Source organism: Aquarana catesbeiana, linkage group LG03 (assembly GCF_042186555.1).
Source record: "Aquarana catesbeiana isolate 2022-GZ linkage group LG03, ASM4218655v1, whole genome shotgun sequence".
Lineage (NCBI taxonomy): Eukaryota > Metazoa > Chordata > Amphibia > Anura > Ranidae > Aquarana > Aquarana catesbeiana.
Genome location: NC_133326.1, coordinates 734,114,629 through 734,137,855, shown reverse-complemented (window position 1 = coordinate 734,137,855; position 23,227 = coordinate 734,114,629). Strand labels below are relative to the sequence as shown.

The 23,227-nt window shown below is 43.7% G+C and overlaps 1 protein-coding gene across 1 annotated transcript in view; it reads left to right on the top strand.

Annotated features, from left to right (window-relative positions):
- Positions 1–23,227, top strand: part of LOC141133844 (NACHT, LRR and PYD domains-containing protein 3-like) — a 133,767-nt gene that overhangs the window by 60,509 nt on the left and 50,031 nt on the right. The window contains exons 7-8 of the mRNA XM_073623421.1: positions 273–443; positions 9,298–9,471. Of these exons, the coding sequence (XP_073479522.1) occupies positions 273–443; positions 9,298–9,471 (345 nt within the window). The remainder of the gene's footprint in view (positions 1–272; positions 444–9,297; positions 9,472–23,227) is intronic.

Here is a 23,227-nt window from a genome sequence, read left to right as displayed (position 1 = left end):
CTGTTACCAATGTATACTTCTGAAAATGTTGTTTCTATACCTGTAAACTGTAAAATCTTAATAAACATGATAAGTAAAAAAAAAAAGAAAAGAAGTACTACAACAGCTTCACCTTTATCAGCTTCCCTAATAACAAGATCTTTCCTCTGTATAACATTCTGTATATCCTGATATTCCGCTCTAGTGATGTTATGTTACTTTTTACTAACTGGGAATAATTCCTCATATTCATCTTATAATATAATATCATGTGTCTGGATTTGTCTCTGCAGGTTGCATGGTTGTGATATGACTTCCTCCGGCTGGGATGATCTCCGATCCATTCTTATCAATAATCGATCCCTCACCATACTGGATTTATCATGGAATAATCTGCAAGAATCTAAAATAAAATTTCTATGTGAGACGCTCAGACATCCTGGCTGTACTCTGCAGACGCTGAAGTGAGAATTATCCTATAAATGATATAATATTCTGCAGGATTCTGGTATAAATCTTCTATGTGAGGGATCCAGACATGTCACCTAGATGAAAGTTATACAAAGACAGACTTCTGATTGGCCGGTTACACTGGGAGTTCCCATCATAGTCCTTCAGGTCACTCGCTGTTATTGGCTTTCATCCCCAACCCCCTACACTGACTATCAGAGATCAGACTTTGGCTGGGATCACACTGGAGTTCACAGCGGCTCACAGCAGGGGGTCCGGTGCGTCTCCATTCACTGTTTCAGGTCCAATTTCAGCCCAAATTTTGGGCTGAATTTGGAACTGAAACAGACCTGAAGATGCACAGGACTCCGTATTCTCTTCATTCAGTGACCAATCGTGAATTGGTATTCATGCACTTTATGCAAAAAACAAACAACTTTATACAGGTAATTGATACCAAAGCACCAATGCCGTGACTGGCTGGTAATACCACAAACCCAGTGCTGTAAGTATTTGTTGAAAACTAATACATTATTCATTTAATTGGTGCCAAATCTCCAGTGCTCCCATTTGAACTTATTTTGATGTATATAAATTGGTATTAATACACTTTATGTGAAGAACACACAACTTTATACAGGTGATTGATACCAAAGTACCAGAGCTGTGACTGATAATTTTTCCATTTGTTCTGTCAATACCCCCAACTGAGATTGCATCTGATTCAACCTGTCATGTAAACTACTTCTATTTTTCCAATGAACCCTTGTGGGTGGATTTTGGAAATCAGAAGCTTGAAGCATTTCAGACCCATCTGATTTAGAACCACTTTGAACTTTTTTTTTGGTCAGGCTGTTTATCTCTGTAATAATTTGTCAGATTTTTCCCATAATGAGTAAACCACCTTTTTACAAACTGTTTCTTTTTAATTGAGTTTTCAGGAACAGCTGGTACCTTTTTATCATTTGGATTGGGTCTAGCTTTCCTTTGATTGGGAGGACCGGAGTTATTAACAACTCCAGCATGACTACTTTTTGGAGACTCAATTTGTCCCTAATTCTTTTTAAACTGAGCCTCAGCTATTAACTGAGACTAATTTCATTTTCTGCATCAGCAGGTCTGGCTACATTAGAAATATCTTCAGTATCAGTCGTTTTTCAATATTGCTAACTAACAAAGGCAATATCCAAAAACATATAAATAAAATATATATATTTTTTAAAATGCCTATAAATTATATATAATTTGCACAATTATATTCCTTGTTTCAAACTTTAAAGCGGAGGTTCACTGACCAATCTTTTTTTTTTTTCTACCATGCAGACACTGACATACTAGTAATGTAAGACTCACTTGTATGGTGAATTATGTCCCCCGATGTCCGGTTTCTAATAAAAAAACAAACATTTAAAATTTGCAGACAGCCAGTTCCATCTTACTTCCTGGATGCGGTGAATGCTGACCTACTAGCATTCATCACTCATTCCTGTGCATGCTCAGTGTTAACGGCGCAGGACACCGTAAACTTCCAGGTGTTCTGTTCCAGAAACAGACCCGCATCACACATCACTTCCGGTTTTGAAATCTCACGAGATTTCACGGTGGTGATCCACACTGACTCCTGGGAATGCAGGAACTTAGCTCCCAGGAGACAGTGCGTTGCCCTCCCAGGATACAGTGCGCAGCAGGGAATAAAGAATAAACACGCCTACTCCCGCGAGACATTGAAACTGGAAGTTACATTACATTATAAAGACCTAATTACAAGGTAAATAAACAGCAAAAAAAATGTTTTTTTTTTCATTTAGAGATCGGTTGAATGCCAGGAAGTTATTGATACAAACTTTACAATATGTGTGAACCTCCGCTTTAATAGATCTCGCTGGGGCCTTCATAATATGTCAGATGTTTATACTGAAATATTAACAGTATTATATTTATGGAAATATGCAAAAATCTATAGTTAAGGAGATTTGGTTAATTTTCAAATCAACCAAATAATTCATATTAGTTTACCCATGCTAGTTTGAAGACAATAAAGAATACAGTGATGTGCTAATATATATATATATATATATATATATATATATATATATATTAACTAAAATTCAGTGCAAAATAATATCAGATATATCTGGTGATGATACAAATAAAACATATAAATTCAAATATCAAATATATTGGATTGGTGATACAAATGATGAGAAATTTTACCACAAGCTCTTGTTACAAAATACCATGTCTTAACACTTCTTGACGGCTTTGTAAATAGCTTTCTGTGGCTTTACCGACTATGAAAACAAACTAGGTGTTGATTCAACACATGTGATCTCTTCTCAAACAAATAGACCTTCAAGCTTACACTTTAAAAATGCATGGACAAAATGTTATACTGTGCACAGAGTTTGGTAATTTAACCAATACTTATTTATGGTAAAGATAATTCTCTAATGAATTTTATGTTTAAACATATATCATAACAAAACCATTGATGAAGTCAGTTTTTGTTGAGATATACAACAATGTGTATTTCTCTATATTTGAAACAGAATTATTTCGTACTGCAGTTAGAAATAAAACAATTTCAACACTATGCTACAAAGTTGAAATGGTTTAGTAATGTGTATGCTAAATAATTCAATACCAAAAGATAAAACAGAAAATTAATACTTTACCGGAGATCTAAGAAACTTTTTATTTTGAGAGATATCAGCTGTGTATCCCCCAAACGAGATTTCTACCATTCCTACATTTCTCTGTTCTCCTTCCTTTCAGCTCTCCGTTGTATATACTCTATATTCCCCCCCAACGGGTGTGGAAATGCCTTTCACATCAGGAGTGACGTCAAACACAAGTCATTTCCTGCCCAAAATCTATATGGGCAATATCGAATGTTTTGCTTAACATACCAAATGTAATTCCCGAATAACTTTTGGTTTTAAAGAAACCATAAAATATCAAGAACTGTCTGTTATGTGTAAAACTTGGTAGACTTTGCATCTGTCCATGAGATATATGTCTTCTAAGCATGTCTAATCCACACAATTACCTTTCCCCCCCTCACATATCTGGAAGGTGAGGTCATGTGTGGCTGTACATACAATAACCATTATACGTAATCTCACATTTAAAATTTCTAAAAAAATAAATATTCATAGTATTATAAGCATGCTCTGCTTATGTTATTATAGATATAACAGTACATTTTTATGAATATATCCAAACAACATATTATGAATATATTTTGGAAAATATATAAAAAAAATATAAACCAAAATAGGTAACATTGTTTAATTAATTATGCATATACTTGCCCTATTATAATGTAATATATAAAAGGAATTTATGGCTAATTTATATATTTGCAATGTACAATTTATGGGTCATAATATAGTTTTAAATGAACCTATATCCTTTAGATAGTCACGAAAACAGGAAAAAAAATAACTATACATCTTTCTGTTCATCTTGAAACCTGAGTCACATTCTCTTTTCTAACAAACATTCCTTTTGGCAGATGCCTTTTCTGATTTGGTTGTCAATTTGACTAAGACTCCTCAAAATGTATAACTTGAGAGAATGTGCACTGGATCCCATTAAGAGAAAAAAAACTCTAGTAACAGTGTCTATTCATCAGCCATAAAATTAGTTTAACCTCCCCAGAACCATCACAAAATGACTTCTCTCATGTCCACAAAAACATATGTAAAATAATATGATTAGGCCTCATATTAATTCTTTTAACCTCAATAGTTCTGACATGTACATACCTCCCATGGTCATACCCACCACACTCCTCTCCTGTACATACCGCCCACTGTCATACCCACCACACTCCTCTCCTGTACATACCGCCCACTGTCATACCCACCACACTCCTCTCCTGTACACATCGTCCACTGTCATACCCTCCACACTCCTTTCCTGTGAATACTGCCAACACTCTTTCTCTCCACAGGCCTCTTCTGTACATACTGCCCCATAATACCTTCCACACTCCTCTCTTGTACATACTGCCCCCAGCATACCCTCCACACTCCTCTCCTGTACATACTGCCCACTGGCATATCCTCCACACTCCTCTCCTGTACATAATGCACCCATAATGCCCTCCGCACGCCTCTCCTGTACATACTGCCAACTGTCTTTCTCTCCACACTCCTCTCCTGTACATACTGCCAACTGGCATACCCCCTACACCCCTCTCCTGTACATACTGCACACTGTCATACCCTCCACGCTTCTCCCCTGTAAATACTGCCCATTATTATACCCTCCACACTCATCTCCTGTGCATAGTGCCCACTGTTATACCCTCCACACTCCGCTCCTGTACATAGTGCCCTCTGTCATACCCTTCATTCTTCTCCCTCACTTGCACATTCCCACTTTTATAGCATCCATACTCCTCCCCTATGCCTCTTACCCACAAAAACATTTCTTTAAAACTATATTGAATATCCTCAATATTACCATCTCTAGAATGGGCACACTTTTGTTAGTTCAACCAAAGAAAATCTTCTCAGTCCTCAGCATTTGTTCTGCCCATTATTAGTACTCATTTAATTTTGTGATTACTATTGTGATGTATAGAGGAACATAGGGGGTTGTCAGCTACTCTAAATATACCACTGGTAAAAAAAAGTGTCCCTGAAAATATTTTTGAAATGTTGGCAACTATGCACTTGGGCACTGCCCAAGAGCCACCGGGTCAGTAGGGGGCCCCATGAGAGGCTCCTGGGATCCTGTGATATTAAAGCGGTAGTAAACTTTGCTAACATTACTACTTTTTAGAGGCCCTGAGGTAGGTTATGCTATGATGTACTAGTATGCACAGCATATTAGCACATTAGGGTACACTTACCTGTCAGACTGAGCCCTCCAGCACTGCGCTGTGATCAATCCGGCGGGTCCCAGGCGCTTCCATCTTCACCCGGTCTTCCGGGTTCTGTGCCTTCGGTCACTTGCCTTGGCCGGGCTGCATTGCTGTCACTCCCATGCATGCTCATGAGCATCCTCTCTCTCTCATCCTCCCTCCTTTACCCCTCACCCCTCTCTCATCCCCTTTCTCTCTATCTCTCTCATCCTCCCTCTCTCTATTTAATTTAATTTGTTATAACAAAAAATTGTTTGCATTTTTTTATATATAAAAAGCCCACCAAAATCCTCAGCACCAGGCCCATGATGTTCTTAATCCAGCCATGGCTGGGATGTCCTGTCCCCTGCAGCTGAGGTCTCCCCACCGAGCATGGAAGAGACCTGCTGATCAGACTATCCAAGTCACTCATGGCAGTGGAATACAGGCAGAGGACACAAACTTCCTTCTTCTTCAGTTCCAAGTCCCAACAGAAGTCTGCTGCTGTGTCTGCTCTGCATGTCCCCCCTCATAGCAGTCCCCACCTTCCTGAAACTCCCAGCTAATCTTAATAGCCTTCCCCTCTTCACTTCCTGTAATTAACCCTTTGTTGAAAGTTATGCACTGTTTTCCCTATTATAAAGCCCTATTTTTTTTTTTTTGCTATGGGCTTGTCTTTTTAGCACCTCAAGAAATGAGATGGCAGTTATAAACTAAAAGCTGCATAAATTCCAGTAAATGTACAAAAGTTTTTAGACGCTATAAATTTAAATAAACAAACCAATAAATATACGCTTATTGAATTTTTTTTTTACCCAAGACATGTGGCTGAATACATTTTGGCCTAAATGTATAACTAAAATTAAGTTTATTGGATTTTTTTACAACATAAAGTAGAAAATATTATTGTTTTTCAAAATGTTTGATGTTCATTCATTTATATCTCAAAAAAAAACAAAAAACTCAGAGGTGATCAAATATCACCAAAAGAAAGCTCTGTTTGTAGGAAAAAAGGACGCAAATGTTGTTTGTGTACAGCATTGCATGACCACACAATTACCACAATTACCAGATAAAGCAGCGCAGTGTCAAATTGTAAAAAGTTCTCTGGTCATTAAGGGGGTAAACCCTTCAGGGGCTGAAGTGGTTAAGGTAAAAAAACCTTCATCCTTTACATCCTCTGTAATAATTCCTGTAACATCCTAGTCTATGATCTATATCTATGGAGATGATATCTGATTGCTGGAAACACTAAAGAATGGGGGATGGAAGAATAAAGTGCTATAATGTGAAGTGTCCCCCATGTGAATGTAGAATCCCATTGTAAATGTGGAATATCCCCAATATAGTACTTTCTCTATAAGGGATCCTATTCCTGCCACAATCCGGTGATCTTCAATGGGAACTACTGATTTGTGGACTTTATGAAGGTGATGGAATATTGGGGTCACTGGGGTATCCACCATCAGAAATTCTGCTGTTTTATTACGTAAACCCCCAGATCCTTTCCTTTATCTATCAATTTCAGAAGTCACTCTATGAGACACTGTGTGAGGTCCTGCTTAATAACTGGGTACATAAGGGGGTGACTGAGCTGTCACAGCGCCCCCTCTTTATACTGTGTAGACATAAGTACTACAACAGCTTCCCTAATAGGGATGAGTCGAACACCCCTCTGTTCGGTTCGCACCAGAACATGCGAACAGGCAAAAAATTTGTTAGAACACGCAAACACCATTAAAGTCTATGGGACACGAACATGAATAATCAAAAGTGCTAATTTTAAAGGCTTATATGCAAGTTATTGTCATAAAAAGTGTTTGGGGACCTGGTTCCTGCCCCTTCAGGTCTGGTATGGAGTTTAAGGGGAACCCTGCGCCAAATTTTTTTTTAAAAATGGCGTGGGTCTCCCCAAAAATCCATACCAGACCCTTATCTGAGCACGCAACCTGGCAGGCCGCAGGAAAAGAGGGGGGATGAGAGAGCGCCCCCCCTCCTGAACCGTACCAGGCCACATGCCCTCAACATTGGGAGGGTGCTCTGGGGTAGCCTCCCAAAACACCTAGTCCCATGTTGATGGGGACAAGGGCCTCATCCCCACAACCCTTGCCCAGTGGTTGTGGGGGTCTGCGGGCGGGGGGCTTATCGGAATCTGGAAGCCCCCTTTAACAAGGGGACCCCCAGATCCCGGCTCTCCCCCCTGTGTGAAATGGTAAGGGGGTACAAAAGTACCCCTACCATTTCACAAAAAAAGTGTCAAAAATGTTTAAATGAGAAGAGACAGTTTTTGACAATTCCTTTATTTAAATGCTTCTTCTTTCTCCTATCTTCTATTTTCTATCTTCCTTCGGTTTCTTCCCCCATCTTCTTCTTCTTCTGGTTCTTCTGGTTCTCGTCTGACATTTTCCTCCGTGGCGCCTTCTTCTCTTCTTCTTGGGCCGCTCCCCATCCACCATGATGGGAGGCTCCCGCTGTGTAACGCTTCTCCTCTTCTGACGGTTCTTAAATAACGGAGGGTGGGGCCACCCGGTGACCTGCCCCCCTCTGACGCACAGGGACTTGATGGAGACTTCCCTGTGGCATTCTCCGTGATGTCAGAGGGGGCGGGGTCGTTATTTAAGAACCGTCATTAGAGGAGAAGCGTCACACAGTGGGAGCCTCCCATCCTGGTGGATGCAGAGCAGCCGATAAGAAGAGAAGAAGACGCCGTGGAGGAAGATGTCAGACGAGAACACTGGAGGAAGAACCAGAAGAACCAGAAGAAGAAGATGGAGGAAGAAACCGAAGGAAGATAGAAGATAGAAGAAAGAAGATAGAAGAAAGAAGAAGCATTTAAATAAAGGAATTGTCAAAAACGGTCTCTTGTCATTTTTAATATTTTTTACACGTTTTTTGGGAAATGGTAGGGGTACAGTACCCCCTTACCATTTCACACAGGGGGGAGGGCCGGGATCTGGGGGTCCCCTTGTTAAAGGGGCTTCCAGATTCCGATAAGCCCCCTGCCCGCAGACCCCCACAACCACTGGGCAAGGGTTGTGGGGATGAGGCCCTTCTCCCCATCAACATGGGGACAAGGTGTTTTGGGGGGCTACCCCAAAGCACCCTCCCAATGTTGAGGGCATGTGGCCTAGTACGGTTCAGGAGGGGGGGCGCTCCCACGTCCCCCCTCTTTTCCTGCGGGAAAAGGGTCTGGTATGGATTTTTGGGGGGACCCCACGTCATTTTTTTTTTTATTTTGGATGGGGTTCCCCTTAATATCCATACCAGACCTGAAGGGCCTGGTATGGAATTTAGGAGGACCCCCAGTCATTTTTTTTTTTTAAATTTTGGTTCGGGGTTCCCCTGTGGGGAATTCCCATGCCCTTTTTATCAATGAACTTTTATGTGTATTGTCGGACCGGCAGTGCATTAATAGCTGCGAGTAGTTTTAAATTACTTTTTTCCTTTGAAATGTAATTTTGCTGTCAGACTATTGTAAACACGGGAAACATGCACCCCTCTACAGGCATACTATAGACACCCCCCAGCTACGAAATTTAAAGGAATATTACACTTTTATTGTTTCACTTTAAGCATTATTAAAATCACTGCTCCCAAAGAAGCGGCTGTTTTTAAAACTTTTTTTTGCATTGATCCATGTCCCTTGGGGCAGGACCCAGGTCCCCAAACACTTTTTATGACAATACCATGCATATAAACCTTTAAAATTAGCACTTTTGATTTCTCCCATAGACTTTTAAAGGGTGTTCCGCGACTTTCGAATTTGCCGTGGACACCCCAAATTGTTTGCTGTTCGGAGAACTGGCGAACAGCCGATGTTCGAGTCGAACATGAGTTCGACTCGAACTCGAAGCTCATCCCTATTCCCTAATAACAAGATCTTTCCTCTGTATAACATTCTGTATATCCTGATATTCCGCTCTAGTGATGTTATGTTACTTTTCACTAAATGAGAATAATTCCTCATATTCATCTTATAATATAATATCATATGTCTGGATTTGTCTCTGCAGATTCTATGATTGTGGTATGACTTCCTCTGACTGTGATGATCTCCGATCCATTCTTATCGATAACCAATCCCTCACCAAGCTGAATTTAGCATATAACATTAAACTGGAAGACTCTGGAATAAAACTTCTATGTGAGGGGCTCAGACATCCTGGCTGTATTCTGCAGCAACTGAGGTGAGAATTATCCTATAAATGAAATAATATTCTGCAGGATTCTGGTATAAATCTTCTATGTGAGGGATCCAGACTTCTCCCTTAGATGAAAGTTATACAAAGACAGACTTCTGATTGGCCGGTTACACTGGGAATTCCCATCATAGTCCTTCAGGTCACTTTCATCCCCTTCCCCCTCAACTGACTATCAGAGATCAGACTTTGGAGTTTGCAACGGCTCACAGAAATGGAAATAATTCCTCCTGATTTCATACATGTTGGGGTACATGTACATAGAGTGCCTTGAAAAAATATTCATACCCCTTGAAATGTTCCACATTTTGTCATGTTACAACCAAAAACATAAATTTATTTTATTGGGATTTTATGTGATAGACCAACACAAAGTGGCACATAATTGTGAAGTGGAAGGAAAATGATAAATGATTTTCAATGTTTTTGTATATGTGAAATGTGGGGAATATTTGTATAGCACCCCCTGAGTCAATACTTTGCAGAACCCCCTTTCTCTGCAATTACAGCTGCAAGTCTTTTTGGGGATGTCTCTACCAGCTTTGCACATCTAGAGAGGGACATTTTTGCCTATTCTTCTTTGCAAAACATCTCAAGCTCTGTCAGATTGGATGGAGAGTGTCTGTGAACAGCAATTTTCAAGTCTTGCCAGAGATTCTAAATTGGATTTAGGTCTGGACTATGACTGGGCCATTCTAACACATGAATATGCTTTGATCTAAACCATTCCATTGTAGCTCTGGCTGTATGTTTAGGGTTGTTGTCCTGCTGAAAGGTGAACCTTTGTCCCAGTCTCAAGTCTTTTGCAGACACAAACAGGTTTTCTTCTAAGATTGTCCTGTATTTGGCTCCATCCATCTTCCCATCAACTCTCACCAGCTTCCCTGTCCCTGCTGAAGAAAAGCATCCCCACAACATGATGCTGCCACCACCATGTTTCACAGTGAGGATTATGTGTTTAGTGTGTTGTGCAGTGTTAGTTTTTTGCCACACATAGCATTTTGCTTTTAGGCCAAAAAGTTAAATTTTGGTCTCATCTGACCAGAATATCTTCTTCAACATGTTTGCTGTGTCCCCCACATGGCTTCTCACATACTGCAAACAGGACTTCTTATGGCTTTCTTTCAAGAATGTCTTTCTTCTTATCACTCTTCCATAAAGGGCAGATTTGTGGAGAGCACGAATAATAGTTGTCCTGTGGACAGATTCTCCCACCTGAGCTGTGGATCTCTGCAGCTCCTCCAGAGTTACCATGGGCCTCTTGGCTGCTTCTCTGATAAATGCTCTCCTTGCCCAGCCTGTCGGTTTAGGTGGACGGCCATGTCTTGGTAGGTTTGCAATTGTGCCATACTCTTTCCATTTTCTGATGATGGATTGAACAGTGCTCTGTGAGATGTTCAAAGCTCGGGTTTTTTTTTTATAACCTAACCCTGCTTTTACCTTCTCCACAACTTTATCCCTGACCTGTCTGGTGTGTTCCTTGGCCTTCATGATGCTGTTTGTTCCCCAAGGTTCTCTAACACACCTCTGAGGGCTTCACAGAACAGCTGCATTTATACTGAGATTAAATGACACACGGGTGGACTCTATTTACTAATTAGGTGACGTCCGAAGGCAATTGGTTCCCCTAGATTTTAGTTAGGGGTATCAGAGTAAAGGGGGCTGAATACAAATCCCCCCACACTTTTCACATATTTATTTGTAAAAAAAATTGAAAACCATTTATAATTTTCCTCACACTTCACAATAATGTGCCACTTTGTGTTGGTCTATAACATAAAATCCCAATAAAATACATTTACGTTTTTGGTTGTAACATGACAAAATGTGGAAAATTTCAAGGGGTATTATGAATACTTTTTCAAGGCACTGTATACCATTGTAAGTGTATTGAGGATAAAATCCAGGAGAAACTCCCAGAATGGTTCTATGGAGTCTGATCACACCAGACAAGCACTGATTGGTCTTGTTGGGATAAGACTCACACACTGGTGTTAAAAATCCAATCCTCATCCATCAGAACCATTCATGGCCCATTTAGCTCTGGTTCCTTCTGAAAACAGGACCGACTTGTGGGCTGGGCAGGGAACACCCCCCAGGGTTGATTAGCTGATGGCTAAACTCCACCCACATCCATAAATTGAGGATCCTGAGATATGGACGGGGTGATTCCCATGGTGCCAGTCTAACCGGTGAATAGCGGATGTTCCTGACATGTTCCTGTCACAGGATAATCCTCAGAAAAAGTTTATTTCTGTTTTATTCTCACAGCCAGACTGTGTCTGTCCTTTTGTCTTTGTTGTATTTTCTGTCATTCATTATCTTTGTACATATTTTATACACTAAATAACAAACTAGTGTAGATCTGCTCTATATTACACAGACAGACAACCTACCTGCAGACAGAGGTAAGTGTTACCACAACCCCAGTGTTACTATACAGCTGTGTAACTATGTAACAAACCACCGAACCACATGATCCTGATACTTCCAAATAACAATTACACAACAGAAATTATAATACAAAGCAAATACTACATACAATATATGTCTGCTACTACCACAACCTCAGTGCTGGAACAATGTGTTGCAGCCTAATGAATTGGTATTAATACACTTTATGCAGAAAACTAACAACTTTATACAGGTAATTGGTACCAAAGTACCAGTGCTGTGACTGACTGGTAATACCACAACCCCAGTGCTGTGACTGTCTGGTAAAGGTGGGCTTTGTGTTTTTTTTTTAAATAACAAACATGTCATACTTACCGGCTCTGTAATGGTTTTGCACAGAGCAGCCTTGATCCTTCTCTTCTTGGGTCCCAATGCTGGTACTCCTGGCTCCTCCCCCGGCTAGGGTCCACATAGCAAACCGCTTGACACTTGTACATGCTCGCTCCTGAGCCTGGCTCTGTGTGTCCATAAGATACCCCCTGTTCCCTCCTCATTGGTTGTGATTGACAGCAGCAGAAGCCAATGGCTCCCCCTGCTGTGTCTGAGCCAATGAGGAGGGAGAGAGGCAAGAGAGCCTCTGCTCTTGTGCATATTGCTGGATGAAGATCAGTCTCAGGTAATTATTGGGGGTATGGGGGAGTTGCATGCAGAAGATGTTTTACCTTAATACAGAAAATGCAGAAAATACATTAACTGGTTCACAACCAGCCGCAGGAGTTGTACTGCATCAGGTTGGCTCTCCTGTGTGACTCACCGTCATTGTATGTCGGTCGTGTGTCCCCGCGACGATCGGTTTAGCTTCATAACCAATCAGTCTACAGGCCCAGGCCAATGATTTCTGGCCTGGATCTGCTGATCGGTTCTGGTGAATAGCAGACTGTCCTCTGTCTGTGTAATATAAACACAGGCAGAGGAAGTGATGTGATCTCCCCTTGTGGAACCCTTTTCGGTTCCAGCTCAAAAGAAGACATTTTACTGTGAGTACACCAACACTACACTGACACCAGGACAGGTAGGCACACATTTAACCCCTTAATCACCTCTGATCGCCCCCCAGTTAACCCTTTCACTCCATGTCACAGTGTCACTAGTATAGTGTACAGATCTCTTTCCTAATCACTGTATTAGTGTCACGGGTGACATCAGTTAGGTTTTAGTGTCAGTTAGGGTCAGCATCAATCTTAGACAGTGTCAGATTAGTGCCAGGCACACTAACACGCACACACACACACTATATAGCTCCATTACTAGTATAGTATCTGAACGGATCAATATCTTTGATCTGATCAGATCTATACAGCAGAACATGCGAACAGGCTAAAAATTTGTGCGTAGACCATTAAAGTCTATGGGACACGAATGTGAAAAATCAAAAGTGCTCATTTTAGAGGCTTATATGCAAGTTATTACCATAAAAAGTGTTTGGTAACCCGGGTCCTGCCCCAGGGGACATGTACCAATGCACAGAAAAGTTTTTAAAACTGAAGTTTTTTTTGGGAGCAGTGATTTTAATAATGCTTAAAGTGAAACAATAAAAATGAAATATTCCTTTAAATATTGTGCCTGGGGGGTGTCTATAGTATGCCTGTAAAGTAGCGCATCCTTGTGATGTGTTTTACTGTGCCACAGCAAAATTACATTTCTAAAGGAAAAATGTCATTTAAAATTGCTTGCGGCTGTAATGTATTGTCAGATTCGGCAATATAGATAAAAATAATTAAAAAAATGCTGTGAGTTCCCCCCCAGTCCATTACTGGGCCCTTCAGGTCTGATATGGATTTTAAGGGGAACCCCGCTCCAAAATAAAAAATCCATACCAGACCCTTATTCGAGCATGCAACTTGGCAGGCTGCAGAAAAAGTGGGGATGAGAAAGCGCTCCACCCTCCTAAACCGTACCAGGCCACATGCCCTCAATGTGGGGAGGGTGCCTTGGGGTTCCCCCAAAACACCTTGTCCCCATGTTGATGTAGACAAGGGGCTCTTCCCCACAACCCTTGCCCGGTGGTTGTGGGGGTCTGCGGGCAGGGGGCTTATCAGAATCTGGAAGCCCCCTTTAACAAGGGGGCCCCTAGATCCTGGCCCCCCTATGTGAATGGGTATTGAGTACATTGTACCCCTACTCACCAAAAAAGTGTCAAAAAAGTAAAAATAACAGGAGACATTTTTGGGCAATCCTTTATTTTAAAAAAGTGTCCCGGGATGTCCATTAATCTTCATTTAAAGCATCCGACGTTCACGAGAAAAAAAATGGAAAAACACCATCTCCATGGGAGGTGTCCCTGCAACTGCCGTCTTTTTGCTTTGACAGCTCTTATATAGGCAAGGACGGGGCTACCCGCTGACATAAACCAGGTGACCCCGCCCCCTTCTGACATCATGTGACATCACGTGATGTAAGAGGGGGGCAGGGTCACCCATTTACATCACCAGGTGGCCCCCCCCCAGCTATATAACAGCTGTCATTGTGAAAAGGCTGCAGTCGCAGGTATGCCTCCCATGGAGGCAGCATTTTTCTGTTTTTTCTTTTTTCTCGGTCCGTTGGCGCTGTGATCGAAGATGAATGGACATCGCGGGACACTTTATTTTTTTAATAAAGGACTTTATTAACAGTCCAAAAGTCCAAAACTGTCTGCTATCATTTTTACTTTTTAACACTTTTTTGGTGAATGGGTAGGGGTACAATGTATCCGATACCCATTCACATAGGGGCCTTTTTAAAGGGGGCTTCCAGATTCTGATAAGCCCCCCGCTGCAGACTCCCACAACCACTGGGCAAGGATTGTGGGAAAGAGGCCCTTGTCCCCATCAACATGGGGACAAGGTGTTTTGGAGGGACCCGAAGGCACCCTCCCGATTTTGAGGGCATGTGGCCTGGTACGGTTCAGGAGGGGGGGCGCTCTCTCATCCCCCCATTTTCCTGTGGCCTGCCATGTTCCGTGCTCGAATAAGGGTCTGTTATGGATTTTGGGGGGTATACCTATGCAATTTTTTATTTAATTTTGGAGCGAGGTTCCCCTTAAAATCCAAACCTGAAGGGCTTGGTATGGATTTTGGGGGACCCCCATGGCATTTTTTTTTTAAATTTTGGCATGGTTTCCTTTAAAATCCATACCAGACCCAAAGGGATTGGTAATGGACTGGAGGGGGGAACCCACGCCATTTTTTTCAATGATTCTTATTAGGGATGAGCCCGATGTTTGACTCGAACATCGGGTGTTTGCCTGTTCCCCGAATAGCGAACAATTTGGGGTGTTTGCGGCAAATTCAAAAGCCGCGGAACACCCTTTAAAAGTCTATGGGAGAAATCAAAAGTGCTAATTTTAAAGGCTTATATGCATGGTATTGTCATAAAAAGTGTTTGGGGACCTGGGTCCTGCCCCAGGGGACATGTATCAATGCAAAAAAAAGTTTTAAAAACTGCCGTTTTTTCGGGAGCAGTGATTTTAATAACACTTATAGTGAAACAATAAAAGTGAAATATTCCTTTAAATTTCGTACCTGGGGGGTGTCTATAGTATGCCTGTAAAATGGTACATGTTTCCCATTTTTAGAACAGTCCAAGAGCAAAATGACATTTCTAAAGGAAAAAAGTCATTTAAAAGTACTCGCGGCTATAATGAATTGTCGGTCCCGGCAATACAGATAAAATAAGTCATTGAAAAAAATGGCATGGGATCCCCCCCAGTCCATTACCAGTCCCTTTGGGTCTGGTATGAATATTAAGGGGAACCCCGAACCAAAAAAAAAAAAAAAAAATTGCGTGGGGGTCCCCCCAAATTCCATACCAGTAATTGGGTGACCCTGCCCCCCTCTGACGATCCAGGAAAGCCATAGGGATGTCCCCGTGCATCAGAGGGGGTGGGGTCACCCAGAAACATCACGCTGTGGCCACGCCCTCAGTTATAAAAGAACTGTCAAAGCAAAGACGCGTCATATGGTGGGAGCCTCCCATGGTGGTGGATTGTTTTTTTATTTTTCTTTTTCCGTCTGTCGGCAAAGCAAGAGAAGAAGAAGAAGACTTCGTGGGACATTTTTATTTTTTATTTTTTAATAAAGGACTTGTCCCAAGCCGTGTCTTGTCATTTTTACCATTTTGATACTTTTTTAATGAAATGGTAGGGGTACATTAGTACCCCGTTACCATTTCACACAGAGGGGGAAGCTGGGATCTGGGGGTCCCTTTTTTAAAAGGGGCTTCCAGATTTCGATAAGCCCCCACCCGCAGACCCCCACAACCACCAGGCAAGGGTTGTGGGGAAGAGGCCCTTGTTCCCATCAACATGGAGGCAAAGTGTTTTGGGGGCTACCCCAAAGCACCCTCCCCTTGTTGAGGGCATGTGGCCTGGTACGGTTCAGGAGGGGGGCCGCTCTCTTGTCCCCCCTCTTTTCCTGCGGCCTGCCAGGTTGCATGCTCGGAAAAGGGTCTGGTATGGATTTTTGGGGGGACCCCATGCCATTTTTTTTTTAATTTTGGCGCGGGGTTCCCCTTAAAATCCATACCAGACCCTTCAGGTCTGGTATGGATTTTGAGGGGGATCCCCACGTCATTTTTTTTAACCACCTCCATACAGGGTACCTTCACCCCCTTCCTGCCCAGGCCATTTTTCAGCTTTCAGTGCTGTCACACTTTGAATAACAATTGCGCGGTCATGGAACACTATACCCAGATGAAATTGTTATAATTTTTTTCCCCACAAACAGAGCATTCTTTTGGTGGTATTTGATCACCTCTGTGGTTTTTATTTTTTGCGCTATAAACAAAAGAAGAGTGATAAGTTTGAAAAAAAACACAATATTTTTTACTTTTTGCTATAATAAATATCCATTTTTTTTTTAAACTATTTTTTTCCTCAGTTTAGGCTGATATGTATTCTTCTACATATTTTTGGTAAAAAAAAAATCGCAATAAGCGTATATTAATTGGTTTGCGCAAAAGTTATAGCTTCTACAAAATAGGGGATAGATTTATAGCATTTTTATGATTTTTTTTTTACTAGTAATGGCGACGATCTGCGATTTTTATCATGACTGCCATATTGCGGCGGACATATCGGTCACTTTTGACACATTTTTGTGACCATTCACATTTATACAGCGATCCGTGATATAAAATTGCACTGATTACTGTATAAATGTGACTGGCAGGGAAGGGGTTAACACTAAGGGGTGATCGAGGGGTTAATAATGTTTCCTAGGTAGTGATTCTAACTGTGGGGGGAAGGGACTCACAAGGGGAGGAGACCGATCGGTGTTCCTCTGTACTGAGAACACACCATCGGTCTCCTCTCCCCTGACAGGACATGGATCTGTGTGTTTGTGTGCAGGTGTCTGGCCGACATCGCGGCCGCCGGGCACACACATCAGGTCCCCAGTGACACTTGCGCGCCCCCTGGTGGGCCGGGAAGGCGAGAGCATTATATGGCGCCCTCTTAGAATGAGAGCCGCGCCTCTTGCCCGTCATATGACAGCCGGCGGGCCGCAAGTGGTTAATTTTGGCACGGGGTTCCCCTTAATATCCATACCAGACCCAAAGGGACCTGAATTGCTGGGACCGACAATTCATTATAGCCGCGAGCTGATCATGAAAGAGCTGATCTTGATCTGCTACTAGGGAGTGAACGCCATCTTCTCACCCTGGGCCTCCTAAACTGCCGCAGGTTTAGGGCAGAGGTCTTGGACCCTCTGTCCAGTTGTCAGTACTTCAACTGGAGAAGTTTCTGGTAACTCCACAGATGCTGCTGGCAGAAAATCCCATGTCTCTGTCAGTGTTTTGGGAAAAAGGCCGACTGCCTCTTCTCTCAGGGAGGCTGAAGCTGCTGTTGGTGCTGGGCAGAGCTCAGTGATGTTTTGCCCAGATGCCAGCTCTTCTGCTGGAGACTCACAAGGTTGTTCTTCCTCAGCAGAGAAGTTTATTAAATCCCCAGTCTCTGGAACTGGTGTCTGGGGATAGAGGTTCACCATCTTCTGTCCATAGAACCCAGAGGATGTTATTGGTGCTGGGCAGAGGCTAGCAGAGCTCTGCCTTGTTGTCAGCACTTCAGCTTCGGGGATGGCCATCTCTAGAGTTTCCGCTGCTAATTCTAGGGCATGCTGCTGAATGTGTTCTAGCAGTTCCCGGTATGCCCTTTCCAGATGCTGTTCCTTCCTTAGCAATAGGGATGAGCCGAACACCCCCCGGTTCGGTTCACACCAGAACCTGCGAATGGACTGAAAGTTTGTGCAAACTTTAGAACCCCGTTAAAGTCTATGGGACTCAAACTTTTGAAATCAAAAGTGCTAATTTTAAAGGCTAATATGCAATTTAATGTCCTAAAAAGGGTTTGGGGACCCGGGTCCTGCCCCAGGGGACATGTATCAATGCAAAAAAAAGTTAACAAAAACGTCAGTTTTTTTCAGGAGCAGTGATTTTAATAATGCTTAAAGTGGAAAAAAAGTGAAATGTTCCTTTAAAAATCGTATCTGGGGGGTGTCTATAGTAAGCCTGTACAGTGGCGCGTTTTTCCCGTGCTTAGAACAGTCCCTGCACAAAATGAAATTTTTAAAGTAATAAAAGTCATTTAAAACTGCTTGCAGCTTTAATGTAATGTCGGGTCCCAGGCAATAAGGATGAAAATCAGTGAGACAAATGGCATGGTTACCCCCCCAGTCCATTACCCGGCCCTTTGGGTCTTGTATGGATATTAAGGGGAACCCCGCACGCAAATAGAAAAAAGGAAAGGCGTGGGGCCCCCAGGCCATATATACTCTGAATACTAGTATACAGGCGGTGCAAACAAGACAGGGACTGTAGGTTTGTTGTTAAGTAGAATCTGTTTGTAATTTTGAACTGGTACATTTTTAAAGTGTAGCTCCAGCCAAAAAAAATCTATTTTTAAGCTTTTTGGAAAACATAGGGAAGGGTTATCACCCCTGTAACATTTGTTTTGCTGTCTGTGCTCCTCTTCAGAAGATTTCACCTCACTTTCTGTCCCAATGACAAATGTTTTTTGAAAATTTGTTTTTTTTAGTGAAACAAGGATTGGAGATAGAGCATCAGTGAAGAGGAGACATGTTTTTCCCATATTAACTCCTACAGGAGAGAATTTCCCTTCCTAGGGGTAGATTTCCTCTCACTTCCTGTTGTCTCCTTCCGTTTGCAAGTAGGAGTCGTTTGTAAGTTGGATGTTTGAAAGTAGGGCCTGCCCTATATACTCTGCAGAAATTGGGGCCTTTAGGTATTAGTGTTGCCACAATACTGTAAGCCCTCAAAGTTACTCTCGGTGGGTGCAGGAACGGGCCCTGCTGTGAAATATTAGGTCAAGAATTGTAATTACATGTCCCTGTTGAACAGGGGCAAAAAAATTGGGCCTTAAGCACTGGTGCCACAACACTGCAACCCCTCACAGATGCTATAGTTGGAGCGCAGGAATGAGCCCTGCTGCAAAGTATTGCATCAAAAACTGTAATTACATGCCCCTGTTAAACAGGGGCTGAAAAATTGGGCCTTGGGCACTGGTGCAGGTGCCACAACACTGCAACCCCTCACAGATACTCTAGTTGGAGTGCAGTAATGAGCCCTGCTGCAAAGTATTGCATCAAAAATTGCAATTACACGCCCCTGTTAAACAGGGGCAGAAAAATTGGGCCTTAGCCACTGGTGGCGGGGCCCAGAACCAAAAATGTTCTTACAAGCTATCAGCATGAAAATTGAGGAGGAAGAGGATAGTCACTCAGCATAACAGGATGGTCACTCAGCATCAGCATAGGCAGTCTTGAAGGGATCTGACATTTCAAAAAAAAATATTCGGTTACATCAGCATCAGGTGCTTGGTAGCCTCCAGCAGCACTGAATGTGCGTTCCAAAAGAATTCTGGATGTAGGACAGGCCAGTAGCTCAATTGCATACTGTGCAAGCTCTGGCCAGTGATCCATCCTGACCCAGTAACCCAGAGGATTTTCAGTGGGAAAAGTGTCCAAGTCTGATCTTACCCCTAGGTATTCCTGAACCATGTAAAACAGATGCTGGCTATGGTTGCTGGAACCGATCATACCTTGGGGCTGCGGACTAAAAAATTGTCTGAACGTATCCGTCAGATGGCCACCTTCTCCACCGCTCCTTCTGTGACTGACCGAAGCCTCAGCAACACTTTGTCCAGGACCAGCAATTTGTAACCTCCCAGGCTCTGAAAACGCGTTGCACAAACCTTTCTGCAAGGCCTCCCGAAGATGTTTCATCCTCTGCTCCCTCTGCGATGGCAAGTTAAGGTCCGCAACCTTACCCTTGTAACGTGGATCAAGGAGGGTTGCCAGCCAGTAACAATCCCTCTCCTTGATACCATGAATACGAGGATCCTTCTGCAGGCTTTGCAGGATCAGGAAGGCCATGCAGCGTAGGTTTGCTGAGGTATTCGGTCCAAAGTCCTCTGGGTCACTAAGGATGACATGATCCGCATCCACCTCCTACCAGCCATGTACAAGTCCATGGGTTTCTTGGGACTGTAAATGATCCCTTGAAGACTGCTGCTGATGCTGAGTGCCAGGCTCCACCTCCATGCTGACACAATCCTCCTCCTCTTACGCCTCCTCCTCATCCTCTTCCTGTGTGATCGGCAGGCACGCAGGAACACTGTCTGGATAAAGGGGGCCTTGAGAGGTAAGGAAGTCCTCCTCTTCCTGCCTCTGTTCTGCCTCAAGTGCCCTGTCCATTATTCCACACAGCGTGTGCTCCAACAGGTGGACAATAGGGACAGTGTCACTGATACATGCACTGTCACTGCTCACCATCCTCGTGGCCTCCTCAAATGGTGACAGGACAGTGCATGCATTCCTGATCATGGCCCACTGGCATGGGGAAAAAACCAAGCTCCCTTGACCCTGTCCTGGTGCCATAGTCGCACAGGTACTCATTGATGCTTGTGCAGCCGCTGCAGCATGGTCAATGTTGAGTTCCACCTGGTGGGCATGTCACAGATTAGGCGGTTCTTGGGCAGGTTAAATTCCTTTTGGAGGTCAGCCAGCCGAGCACTGGCATTATATGACCGGCGGAAATGCACACAGACTTTCCTGGCCTGCCTCAGGACATCCTGTAAGCCCGGGTACCTGCCCAAGAACTGCTGCACCACCAAGTTAAGGACGTGAGCCAAACGGGGCACATGGGTCAGTTGTCCCTGTCGGAGGGCAGAGAGGAGGTTGGTGCCATTGTGGCAAACCACCATTCCTGCATTAAGCTGGCGTGGTGTCAACCACCTCTGAGCCTGCCCCTACAGAGCTGACAGAATCTCAGCTCCAGTGTGGCTCCTGTCCCCCAAGCCCACCAGCTCAAGCACCACATGGCATCTTTTGGTCTGCGTACTTGCGTAGCCCCTTGAACGCCTACGGAGGACAAATCAGCACAGGAAGAGGCCATGGAGGATGAAGAAGAGGAGGGGGTGGAGGAGAGAGGTGTGTCAGAATCGCCAGTAGTAGCATTTTGGAGGCGTGGTGGTGGAACAACCTCCAACACTACTGCACCTTGTCCTGCATCCTTCCCAGCTGCCAGCAGAGTCACCCAATGCACCGTGAAAGATTGGTAACGTCCCTGTCCATGCCTGCTGGACCATGAGTCAGCAGTAATATGCACCTTACCGCTGACTGCCCTGTCCAGCGAGGCCAAGACATTGCCTTCCACATGCCGGTAGAGAGCCGGAATCGCCTTCCGTGAGAAAAAGTGGCATTTGGGAACCTGCCACTGAGGAACCGCACATTCCACAAACTCACGGAAGGGGGCAGAGTCTACCAACTGAAAAGGCAGAAGTTGAAGTTCTAGCAATTTTGCCAAGCTAGCATTCAACCGCTGGGCATGTGGATGGTTGGGAGCGAACCTCTTTCGGCAGTGCAGCAGCTGGGGCAGGGAAACTTGCCTGGTACAATCTGACGTTGGTGTACTGATAGCATATTACCCGCAAGTACTTGGCTGTGACACACCTAATTCTACACCTTAATTCCACTCAGTGCAGGTTTCAGAGAGGACTGAAGGTATAGTGGGGTTGGAGATCCCAGCTGATGAGGAGCAAGGAGAGGTCCGCTTTGTTCTTTGGTGTGCGTTTTTTAGGTACGCTTGCCATGAACTGCATGGCAGGTTGACATATGTCTGGTCAAGCATGTGGTGCCCAAGCGGGTGATGTTTTGGCCACGCGAGATACGCTTGAGACATGTGTTGCATATAGCAGTGGTGGGATCTGATGCACTCGTCTCAAAAAGGCCCACACCAAAGAACTTTTGGAATAATGCACAGAGACAGCAGCACCCTGCACATGCGGAGCTCTGTGGTGTAATGCAGTCAGTGTGCTTCCCTTAAGCTGGTTCCTGGAGGACATCCTGCCTCTTCGGAGATGTGAATCCTCCTCCTCCTCTCTCCTATCAGGCACTCACATTGAGTCAGTGACCTCATCATCCCCTCCCTCCTCATCACTGGAGCAAACCTGGCAGTATGCTGCAGCTGGGGGAACATAACTGCCAGATTGCTGTCCTTCTTGGGCACCCCCTCTCTCTGGGCTCACGTTACTGCCTTCCTCTAGCTGAGTACCATCATCGGAGCCTTCAAAATGCTGGGCATCCTCCTGAAACATGTACCCAACACTGTGGTCAAACAGTTCAGGGACTCCTCAGGAGGACATGGTGGGGCTAGGGAAGGAGTGACTGATGCCATTGAGCCGAGGAAAGAGGTCGCATTGGCAGCTGCGCCTGGGTGAGAGAGGATGAGGACAGCTTGGTAATTCACTCTACCAAGTCTTCTGCATGTTGCGGCTCAACACGGCCAGCTGCCAAAAAAAAGGATAAGCGTGTCCCACAGCCACGTGCTGATGAGGATGCACTGTCTCCACGACTAGCACTGTTGCCTCTAGACACAGAGCCTGCTTGCCCTTTTTTTTTTGGCTTGTGACTGTCTACTTCTCCTTGTTGGCCTTCCATACATACTAATGGCCTGCAGTGAGATGTAGCTGCACAAAGCTGGGATGTATATATATATATATATATATATATACACTGATTATAATGCAGCTAGCAGAATCAACTGCCTGCCTGTATATTATTAGTATGAGAACACCAGCAATTGTCTTCAGGTAGCTTTAGGTGCACACTGTGCAGAGGACACAGTACGCTAACTGTAAATACTGCGGTTGCCTGTCTGTGGTATTAATAGGATCAGAAGAACACCAGCAATTGTCTTCAGGTGCTTTAGGTGCACACTGTGCAGAGGACACCGTACACTAACTATTAAATACTGCAGTTGCCTGCCTGTGGTATTAATAGGACCAGAAGAACACCAG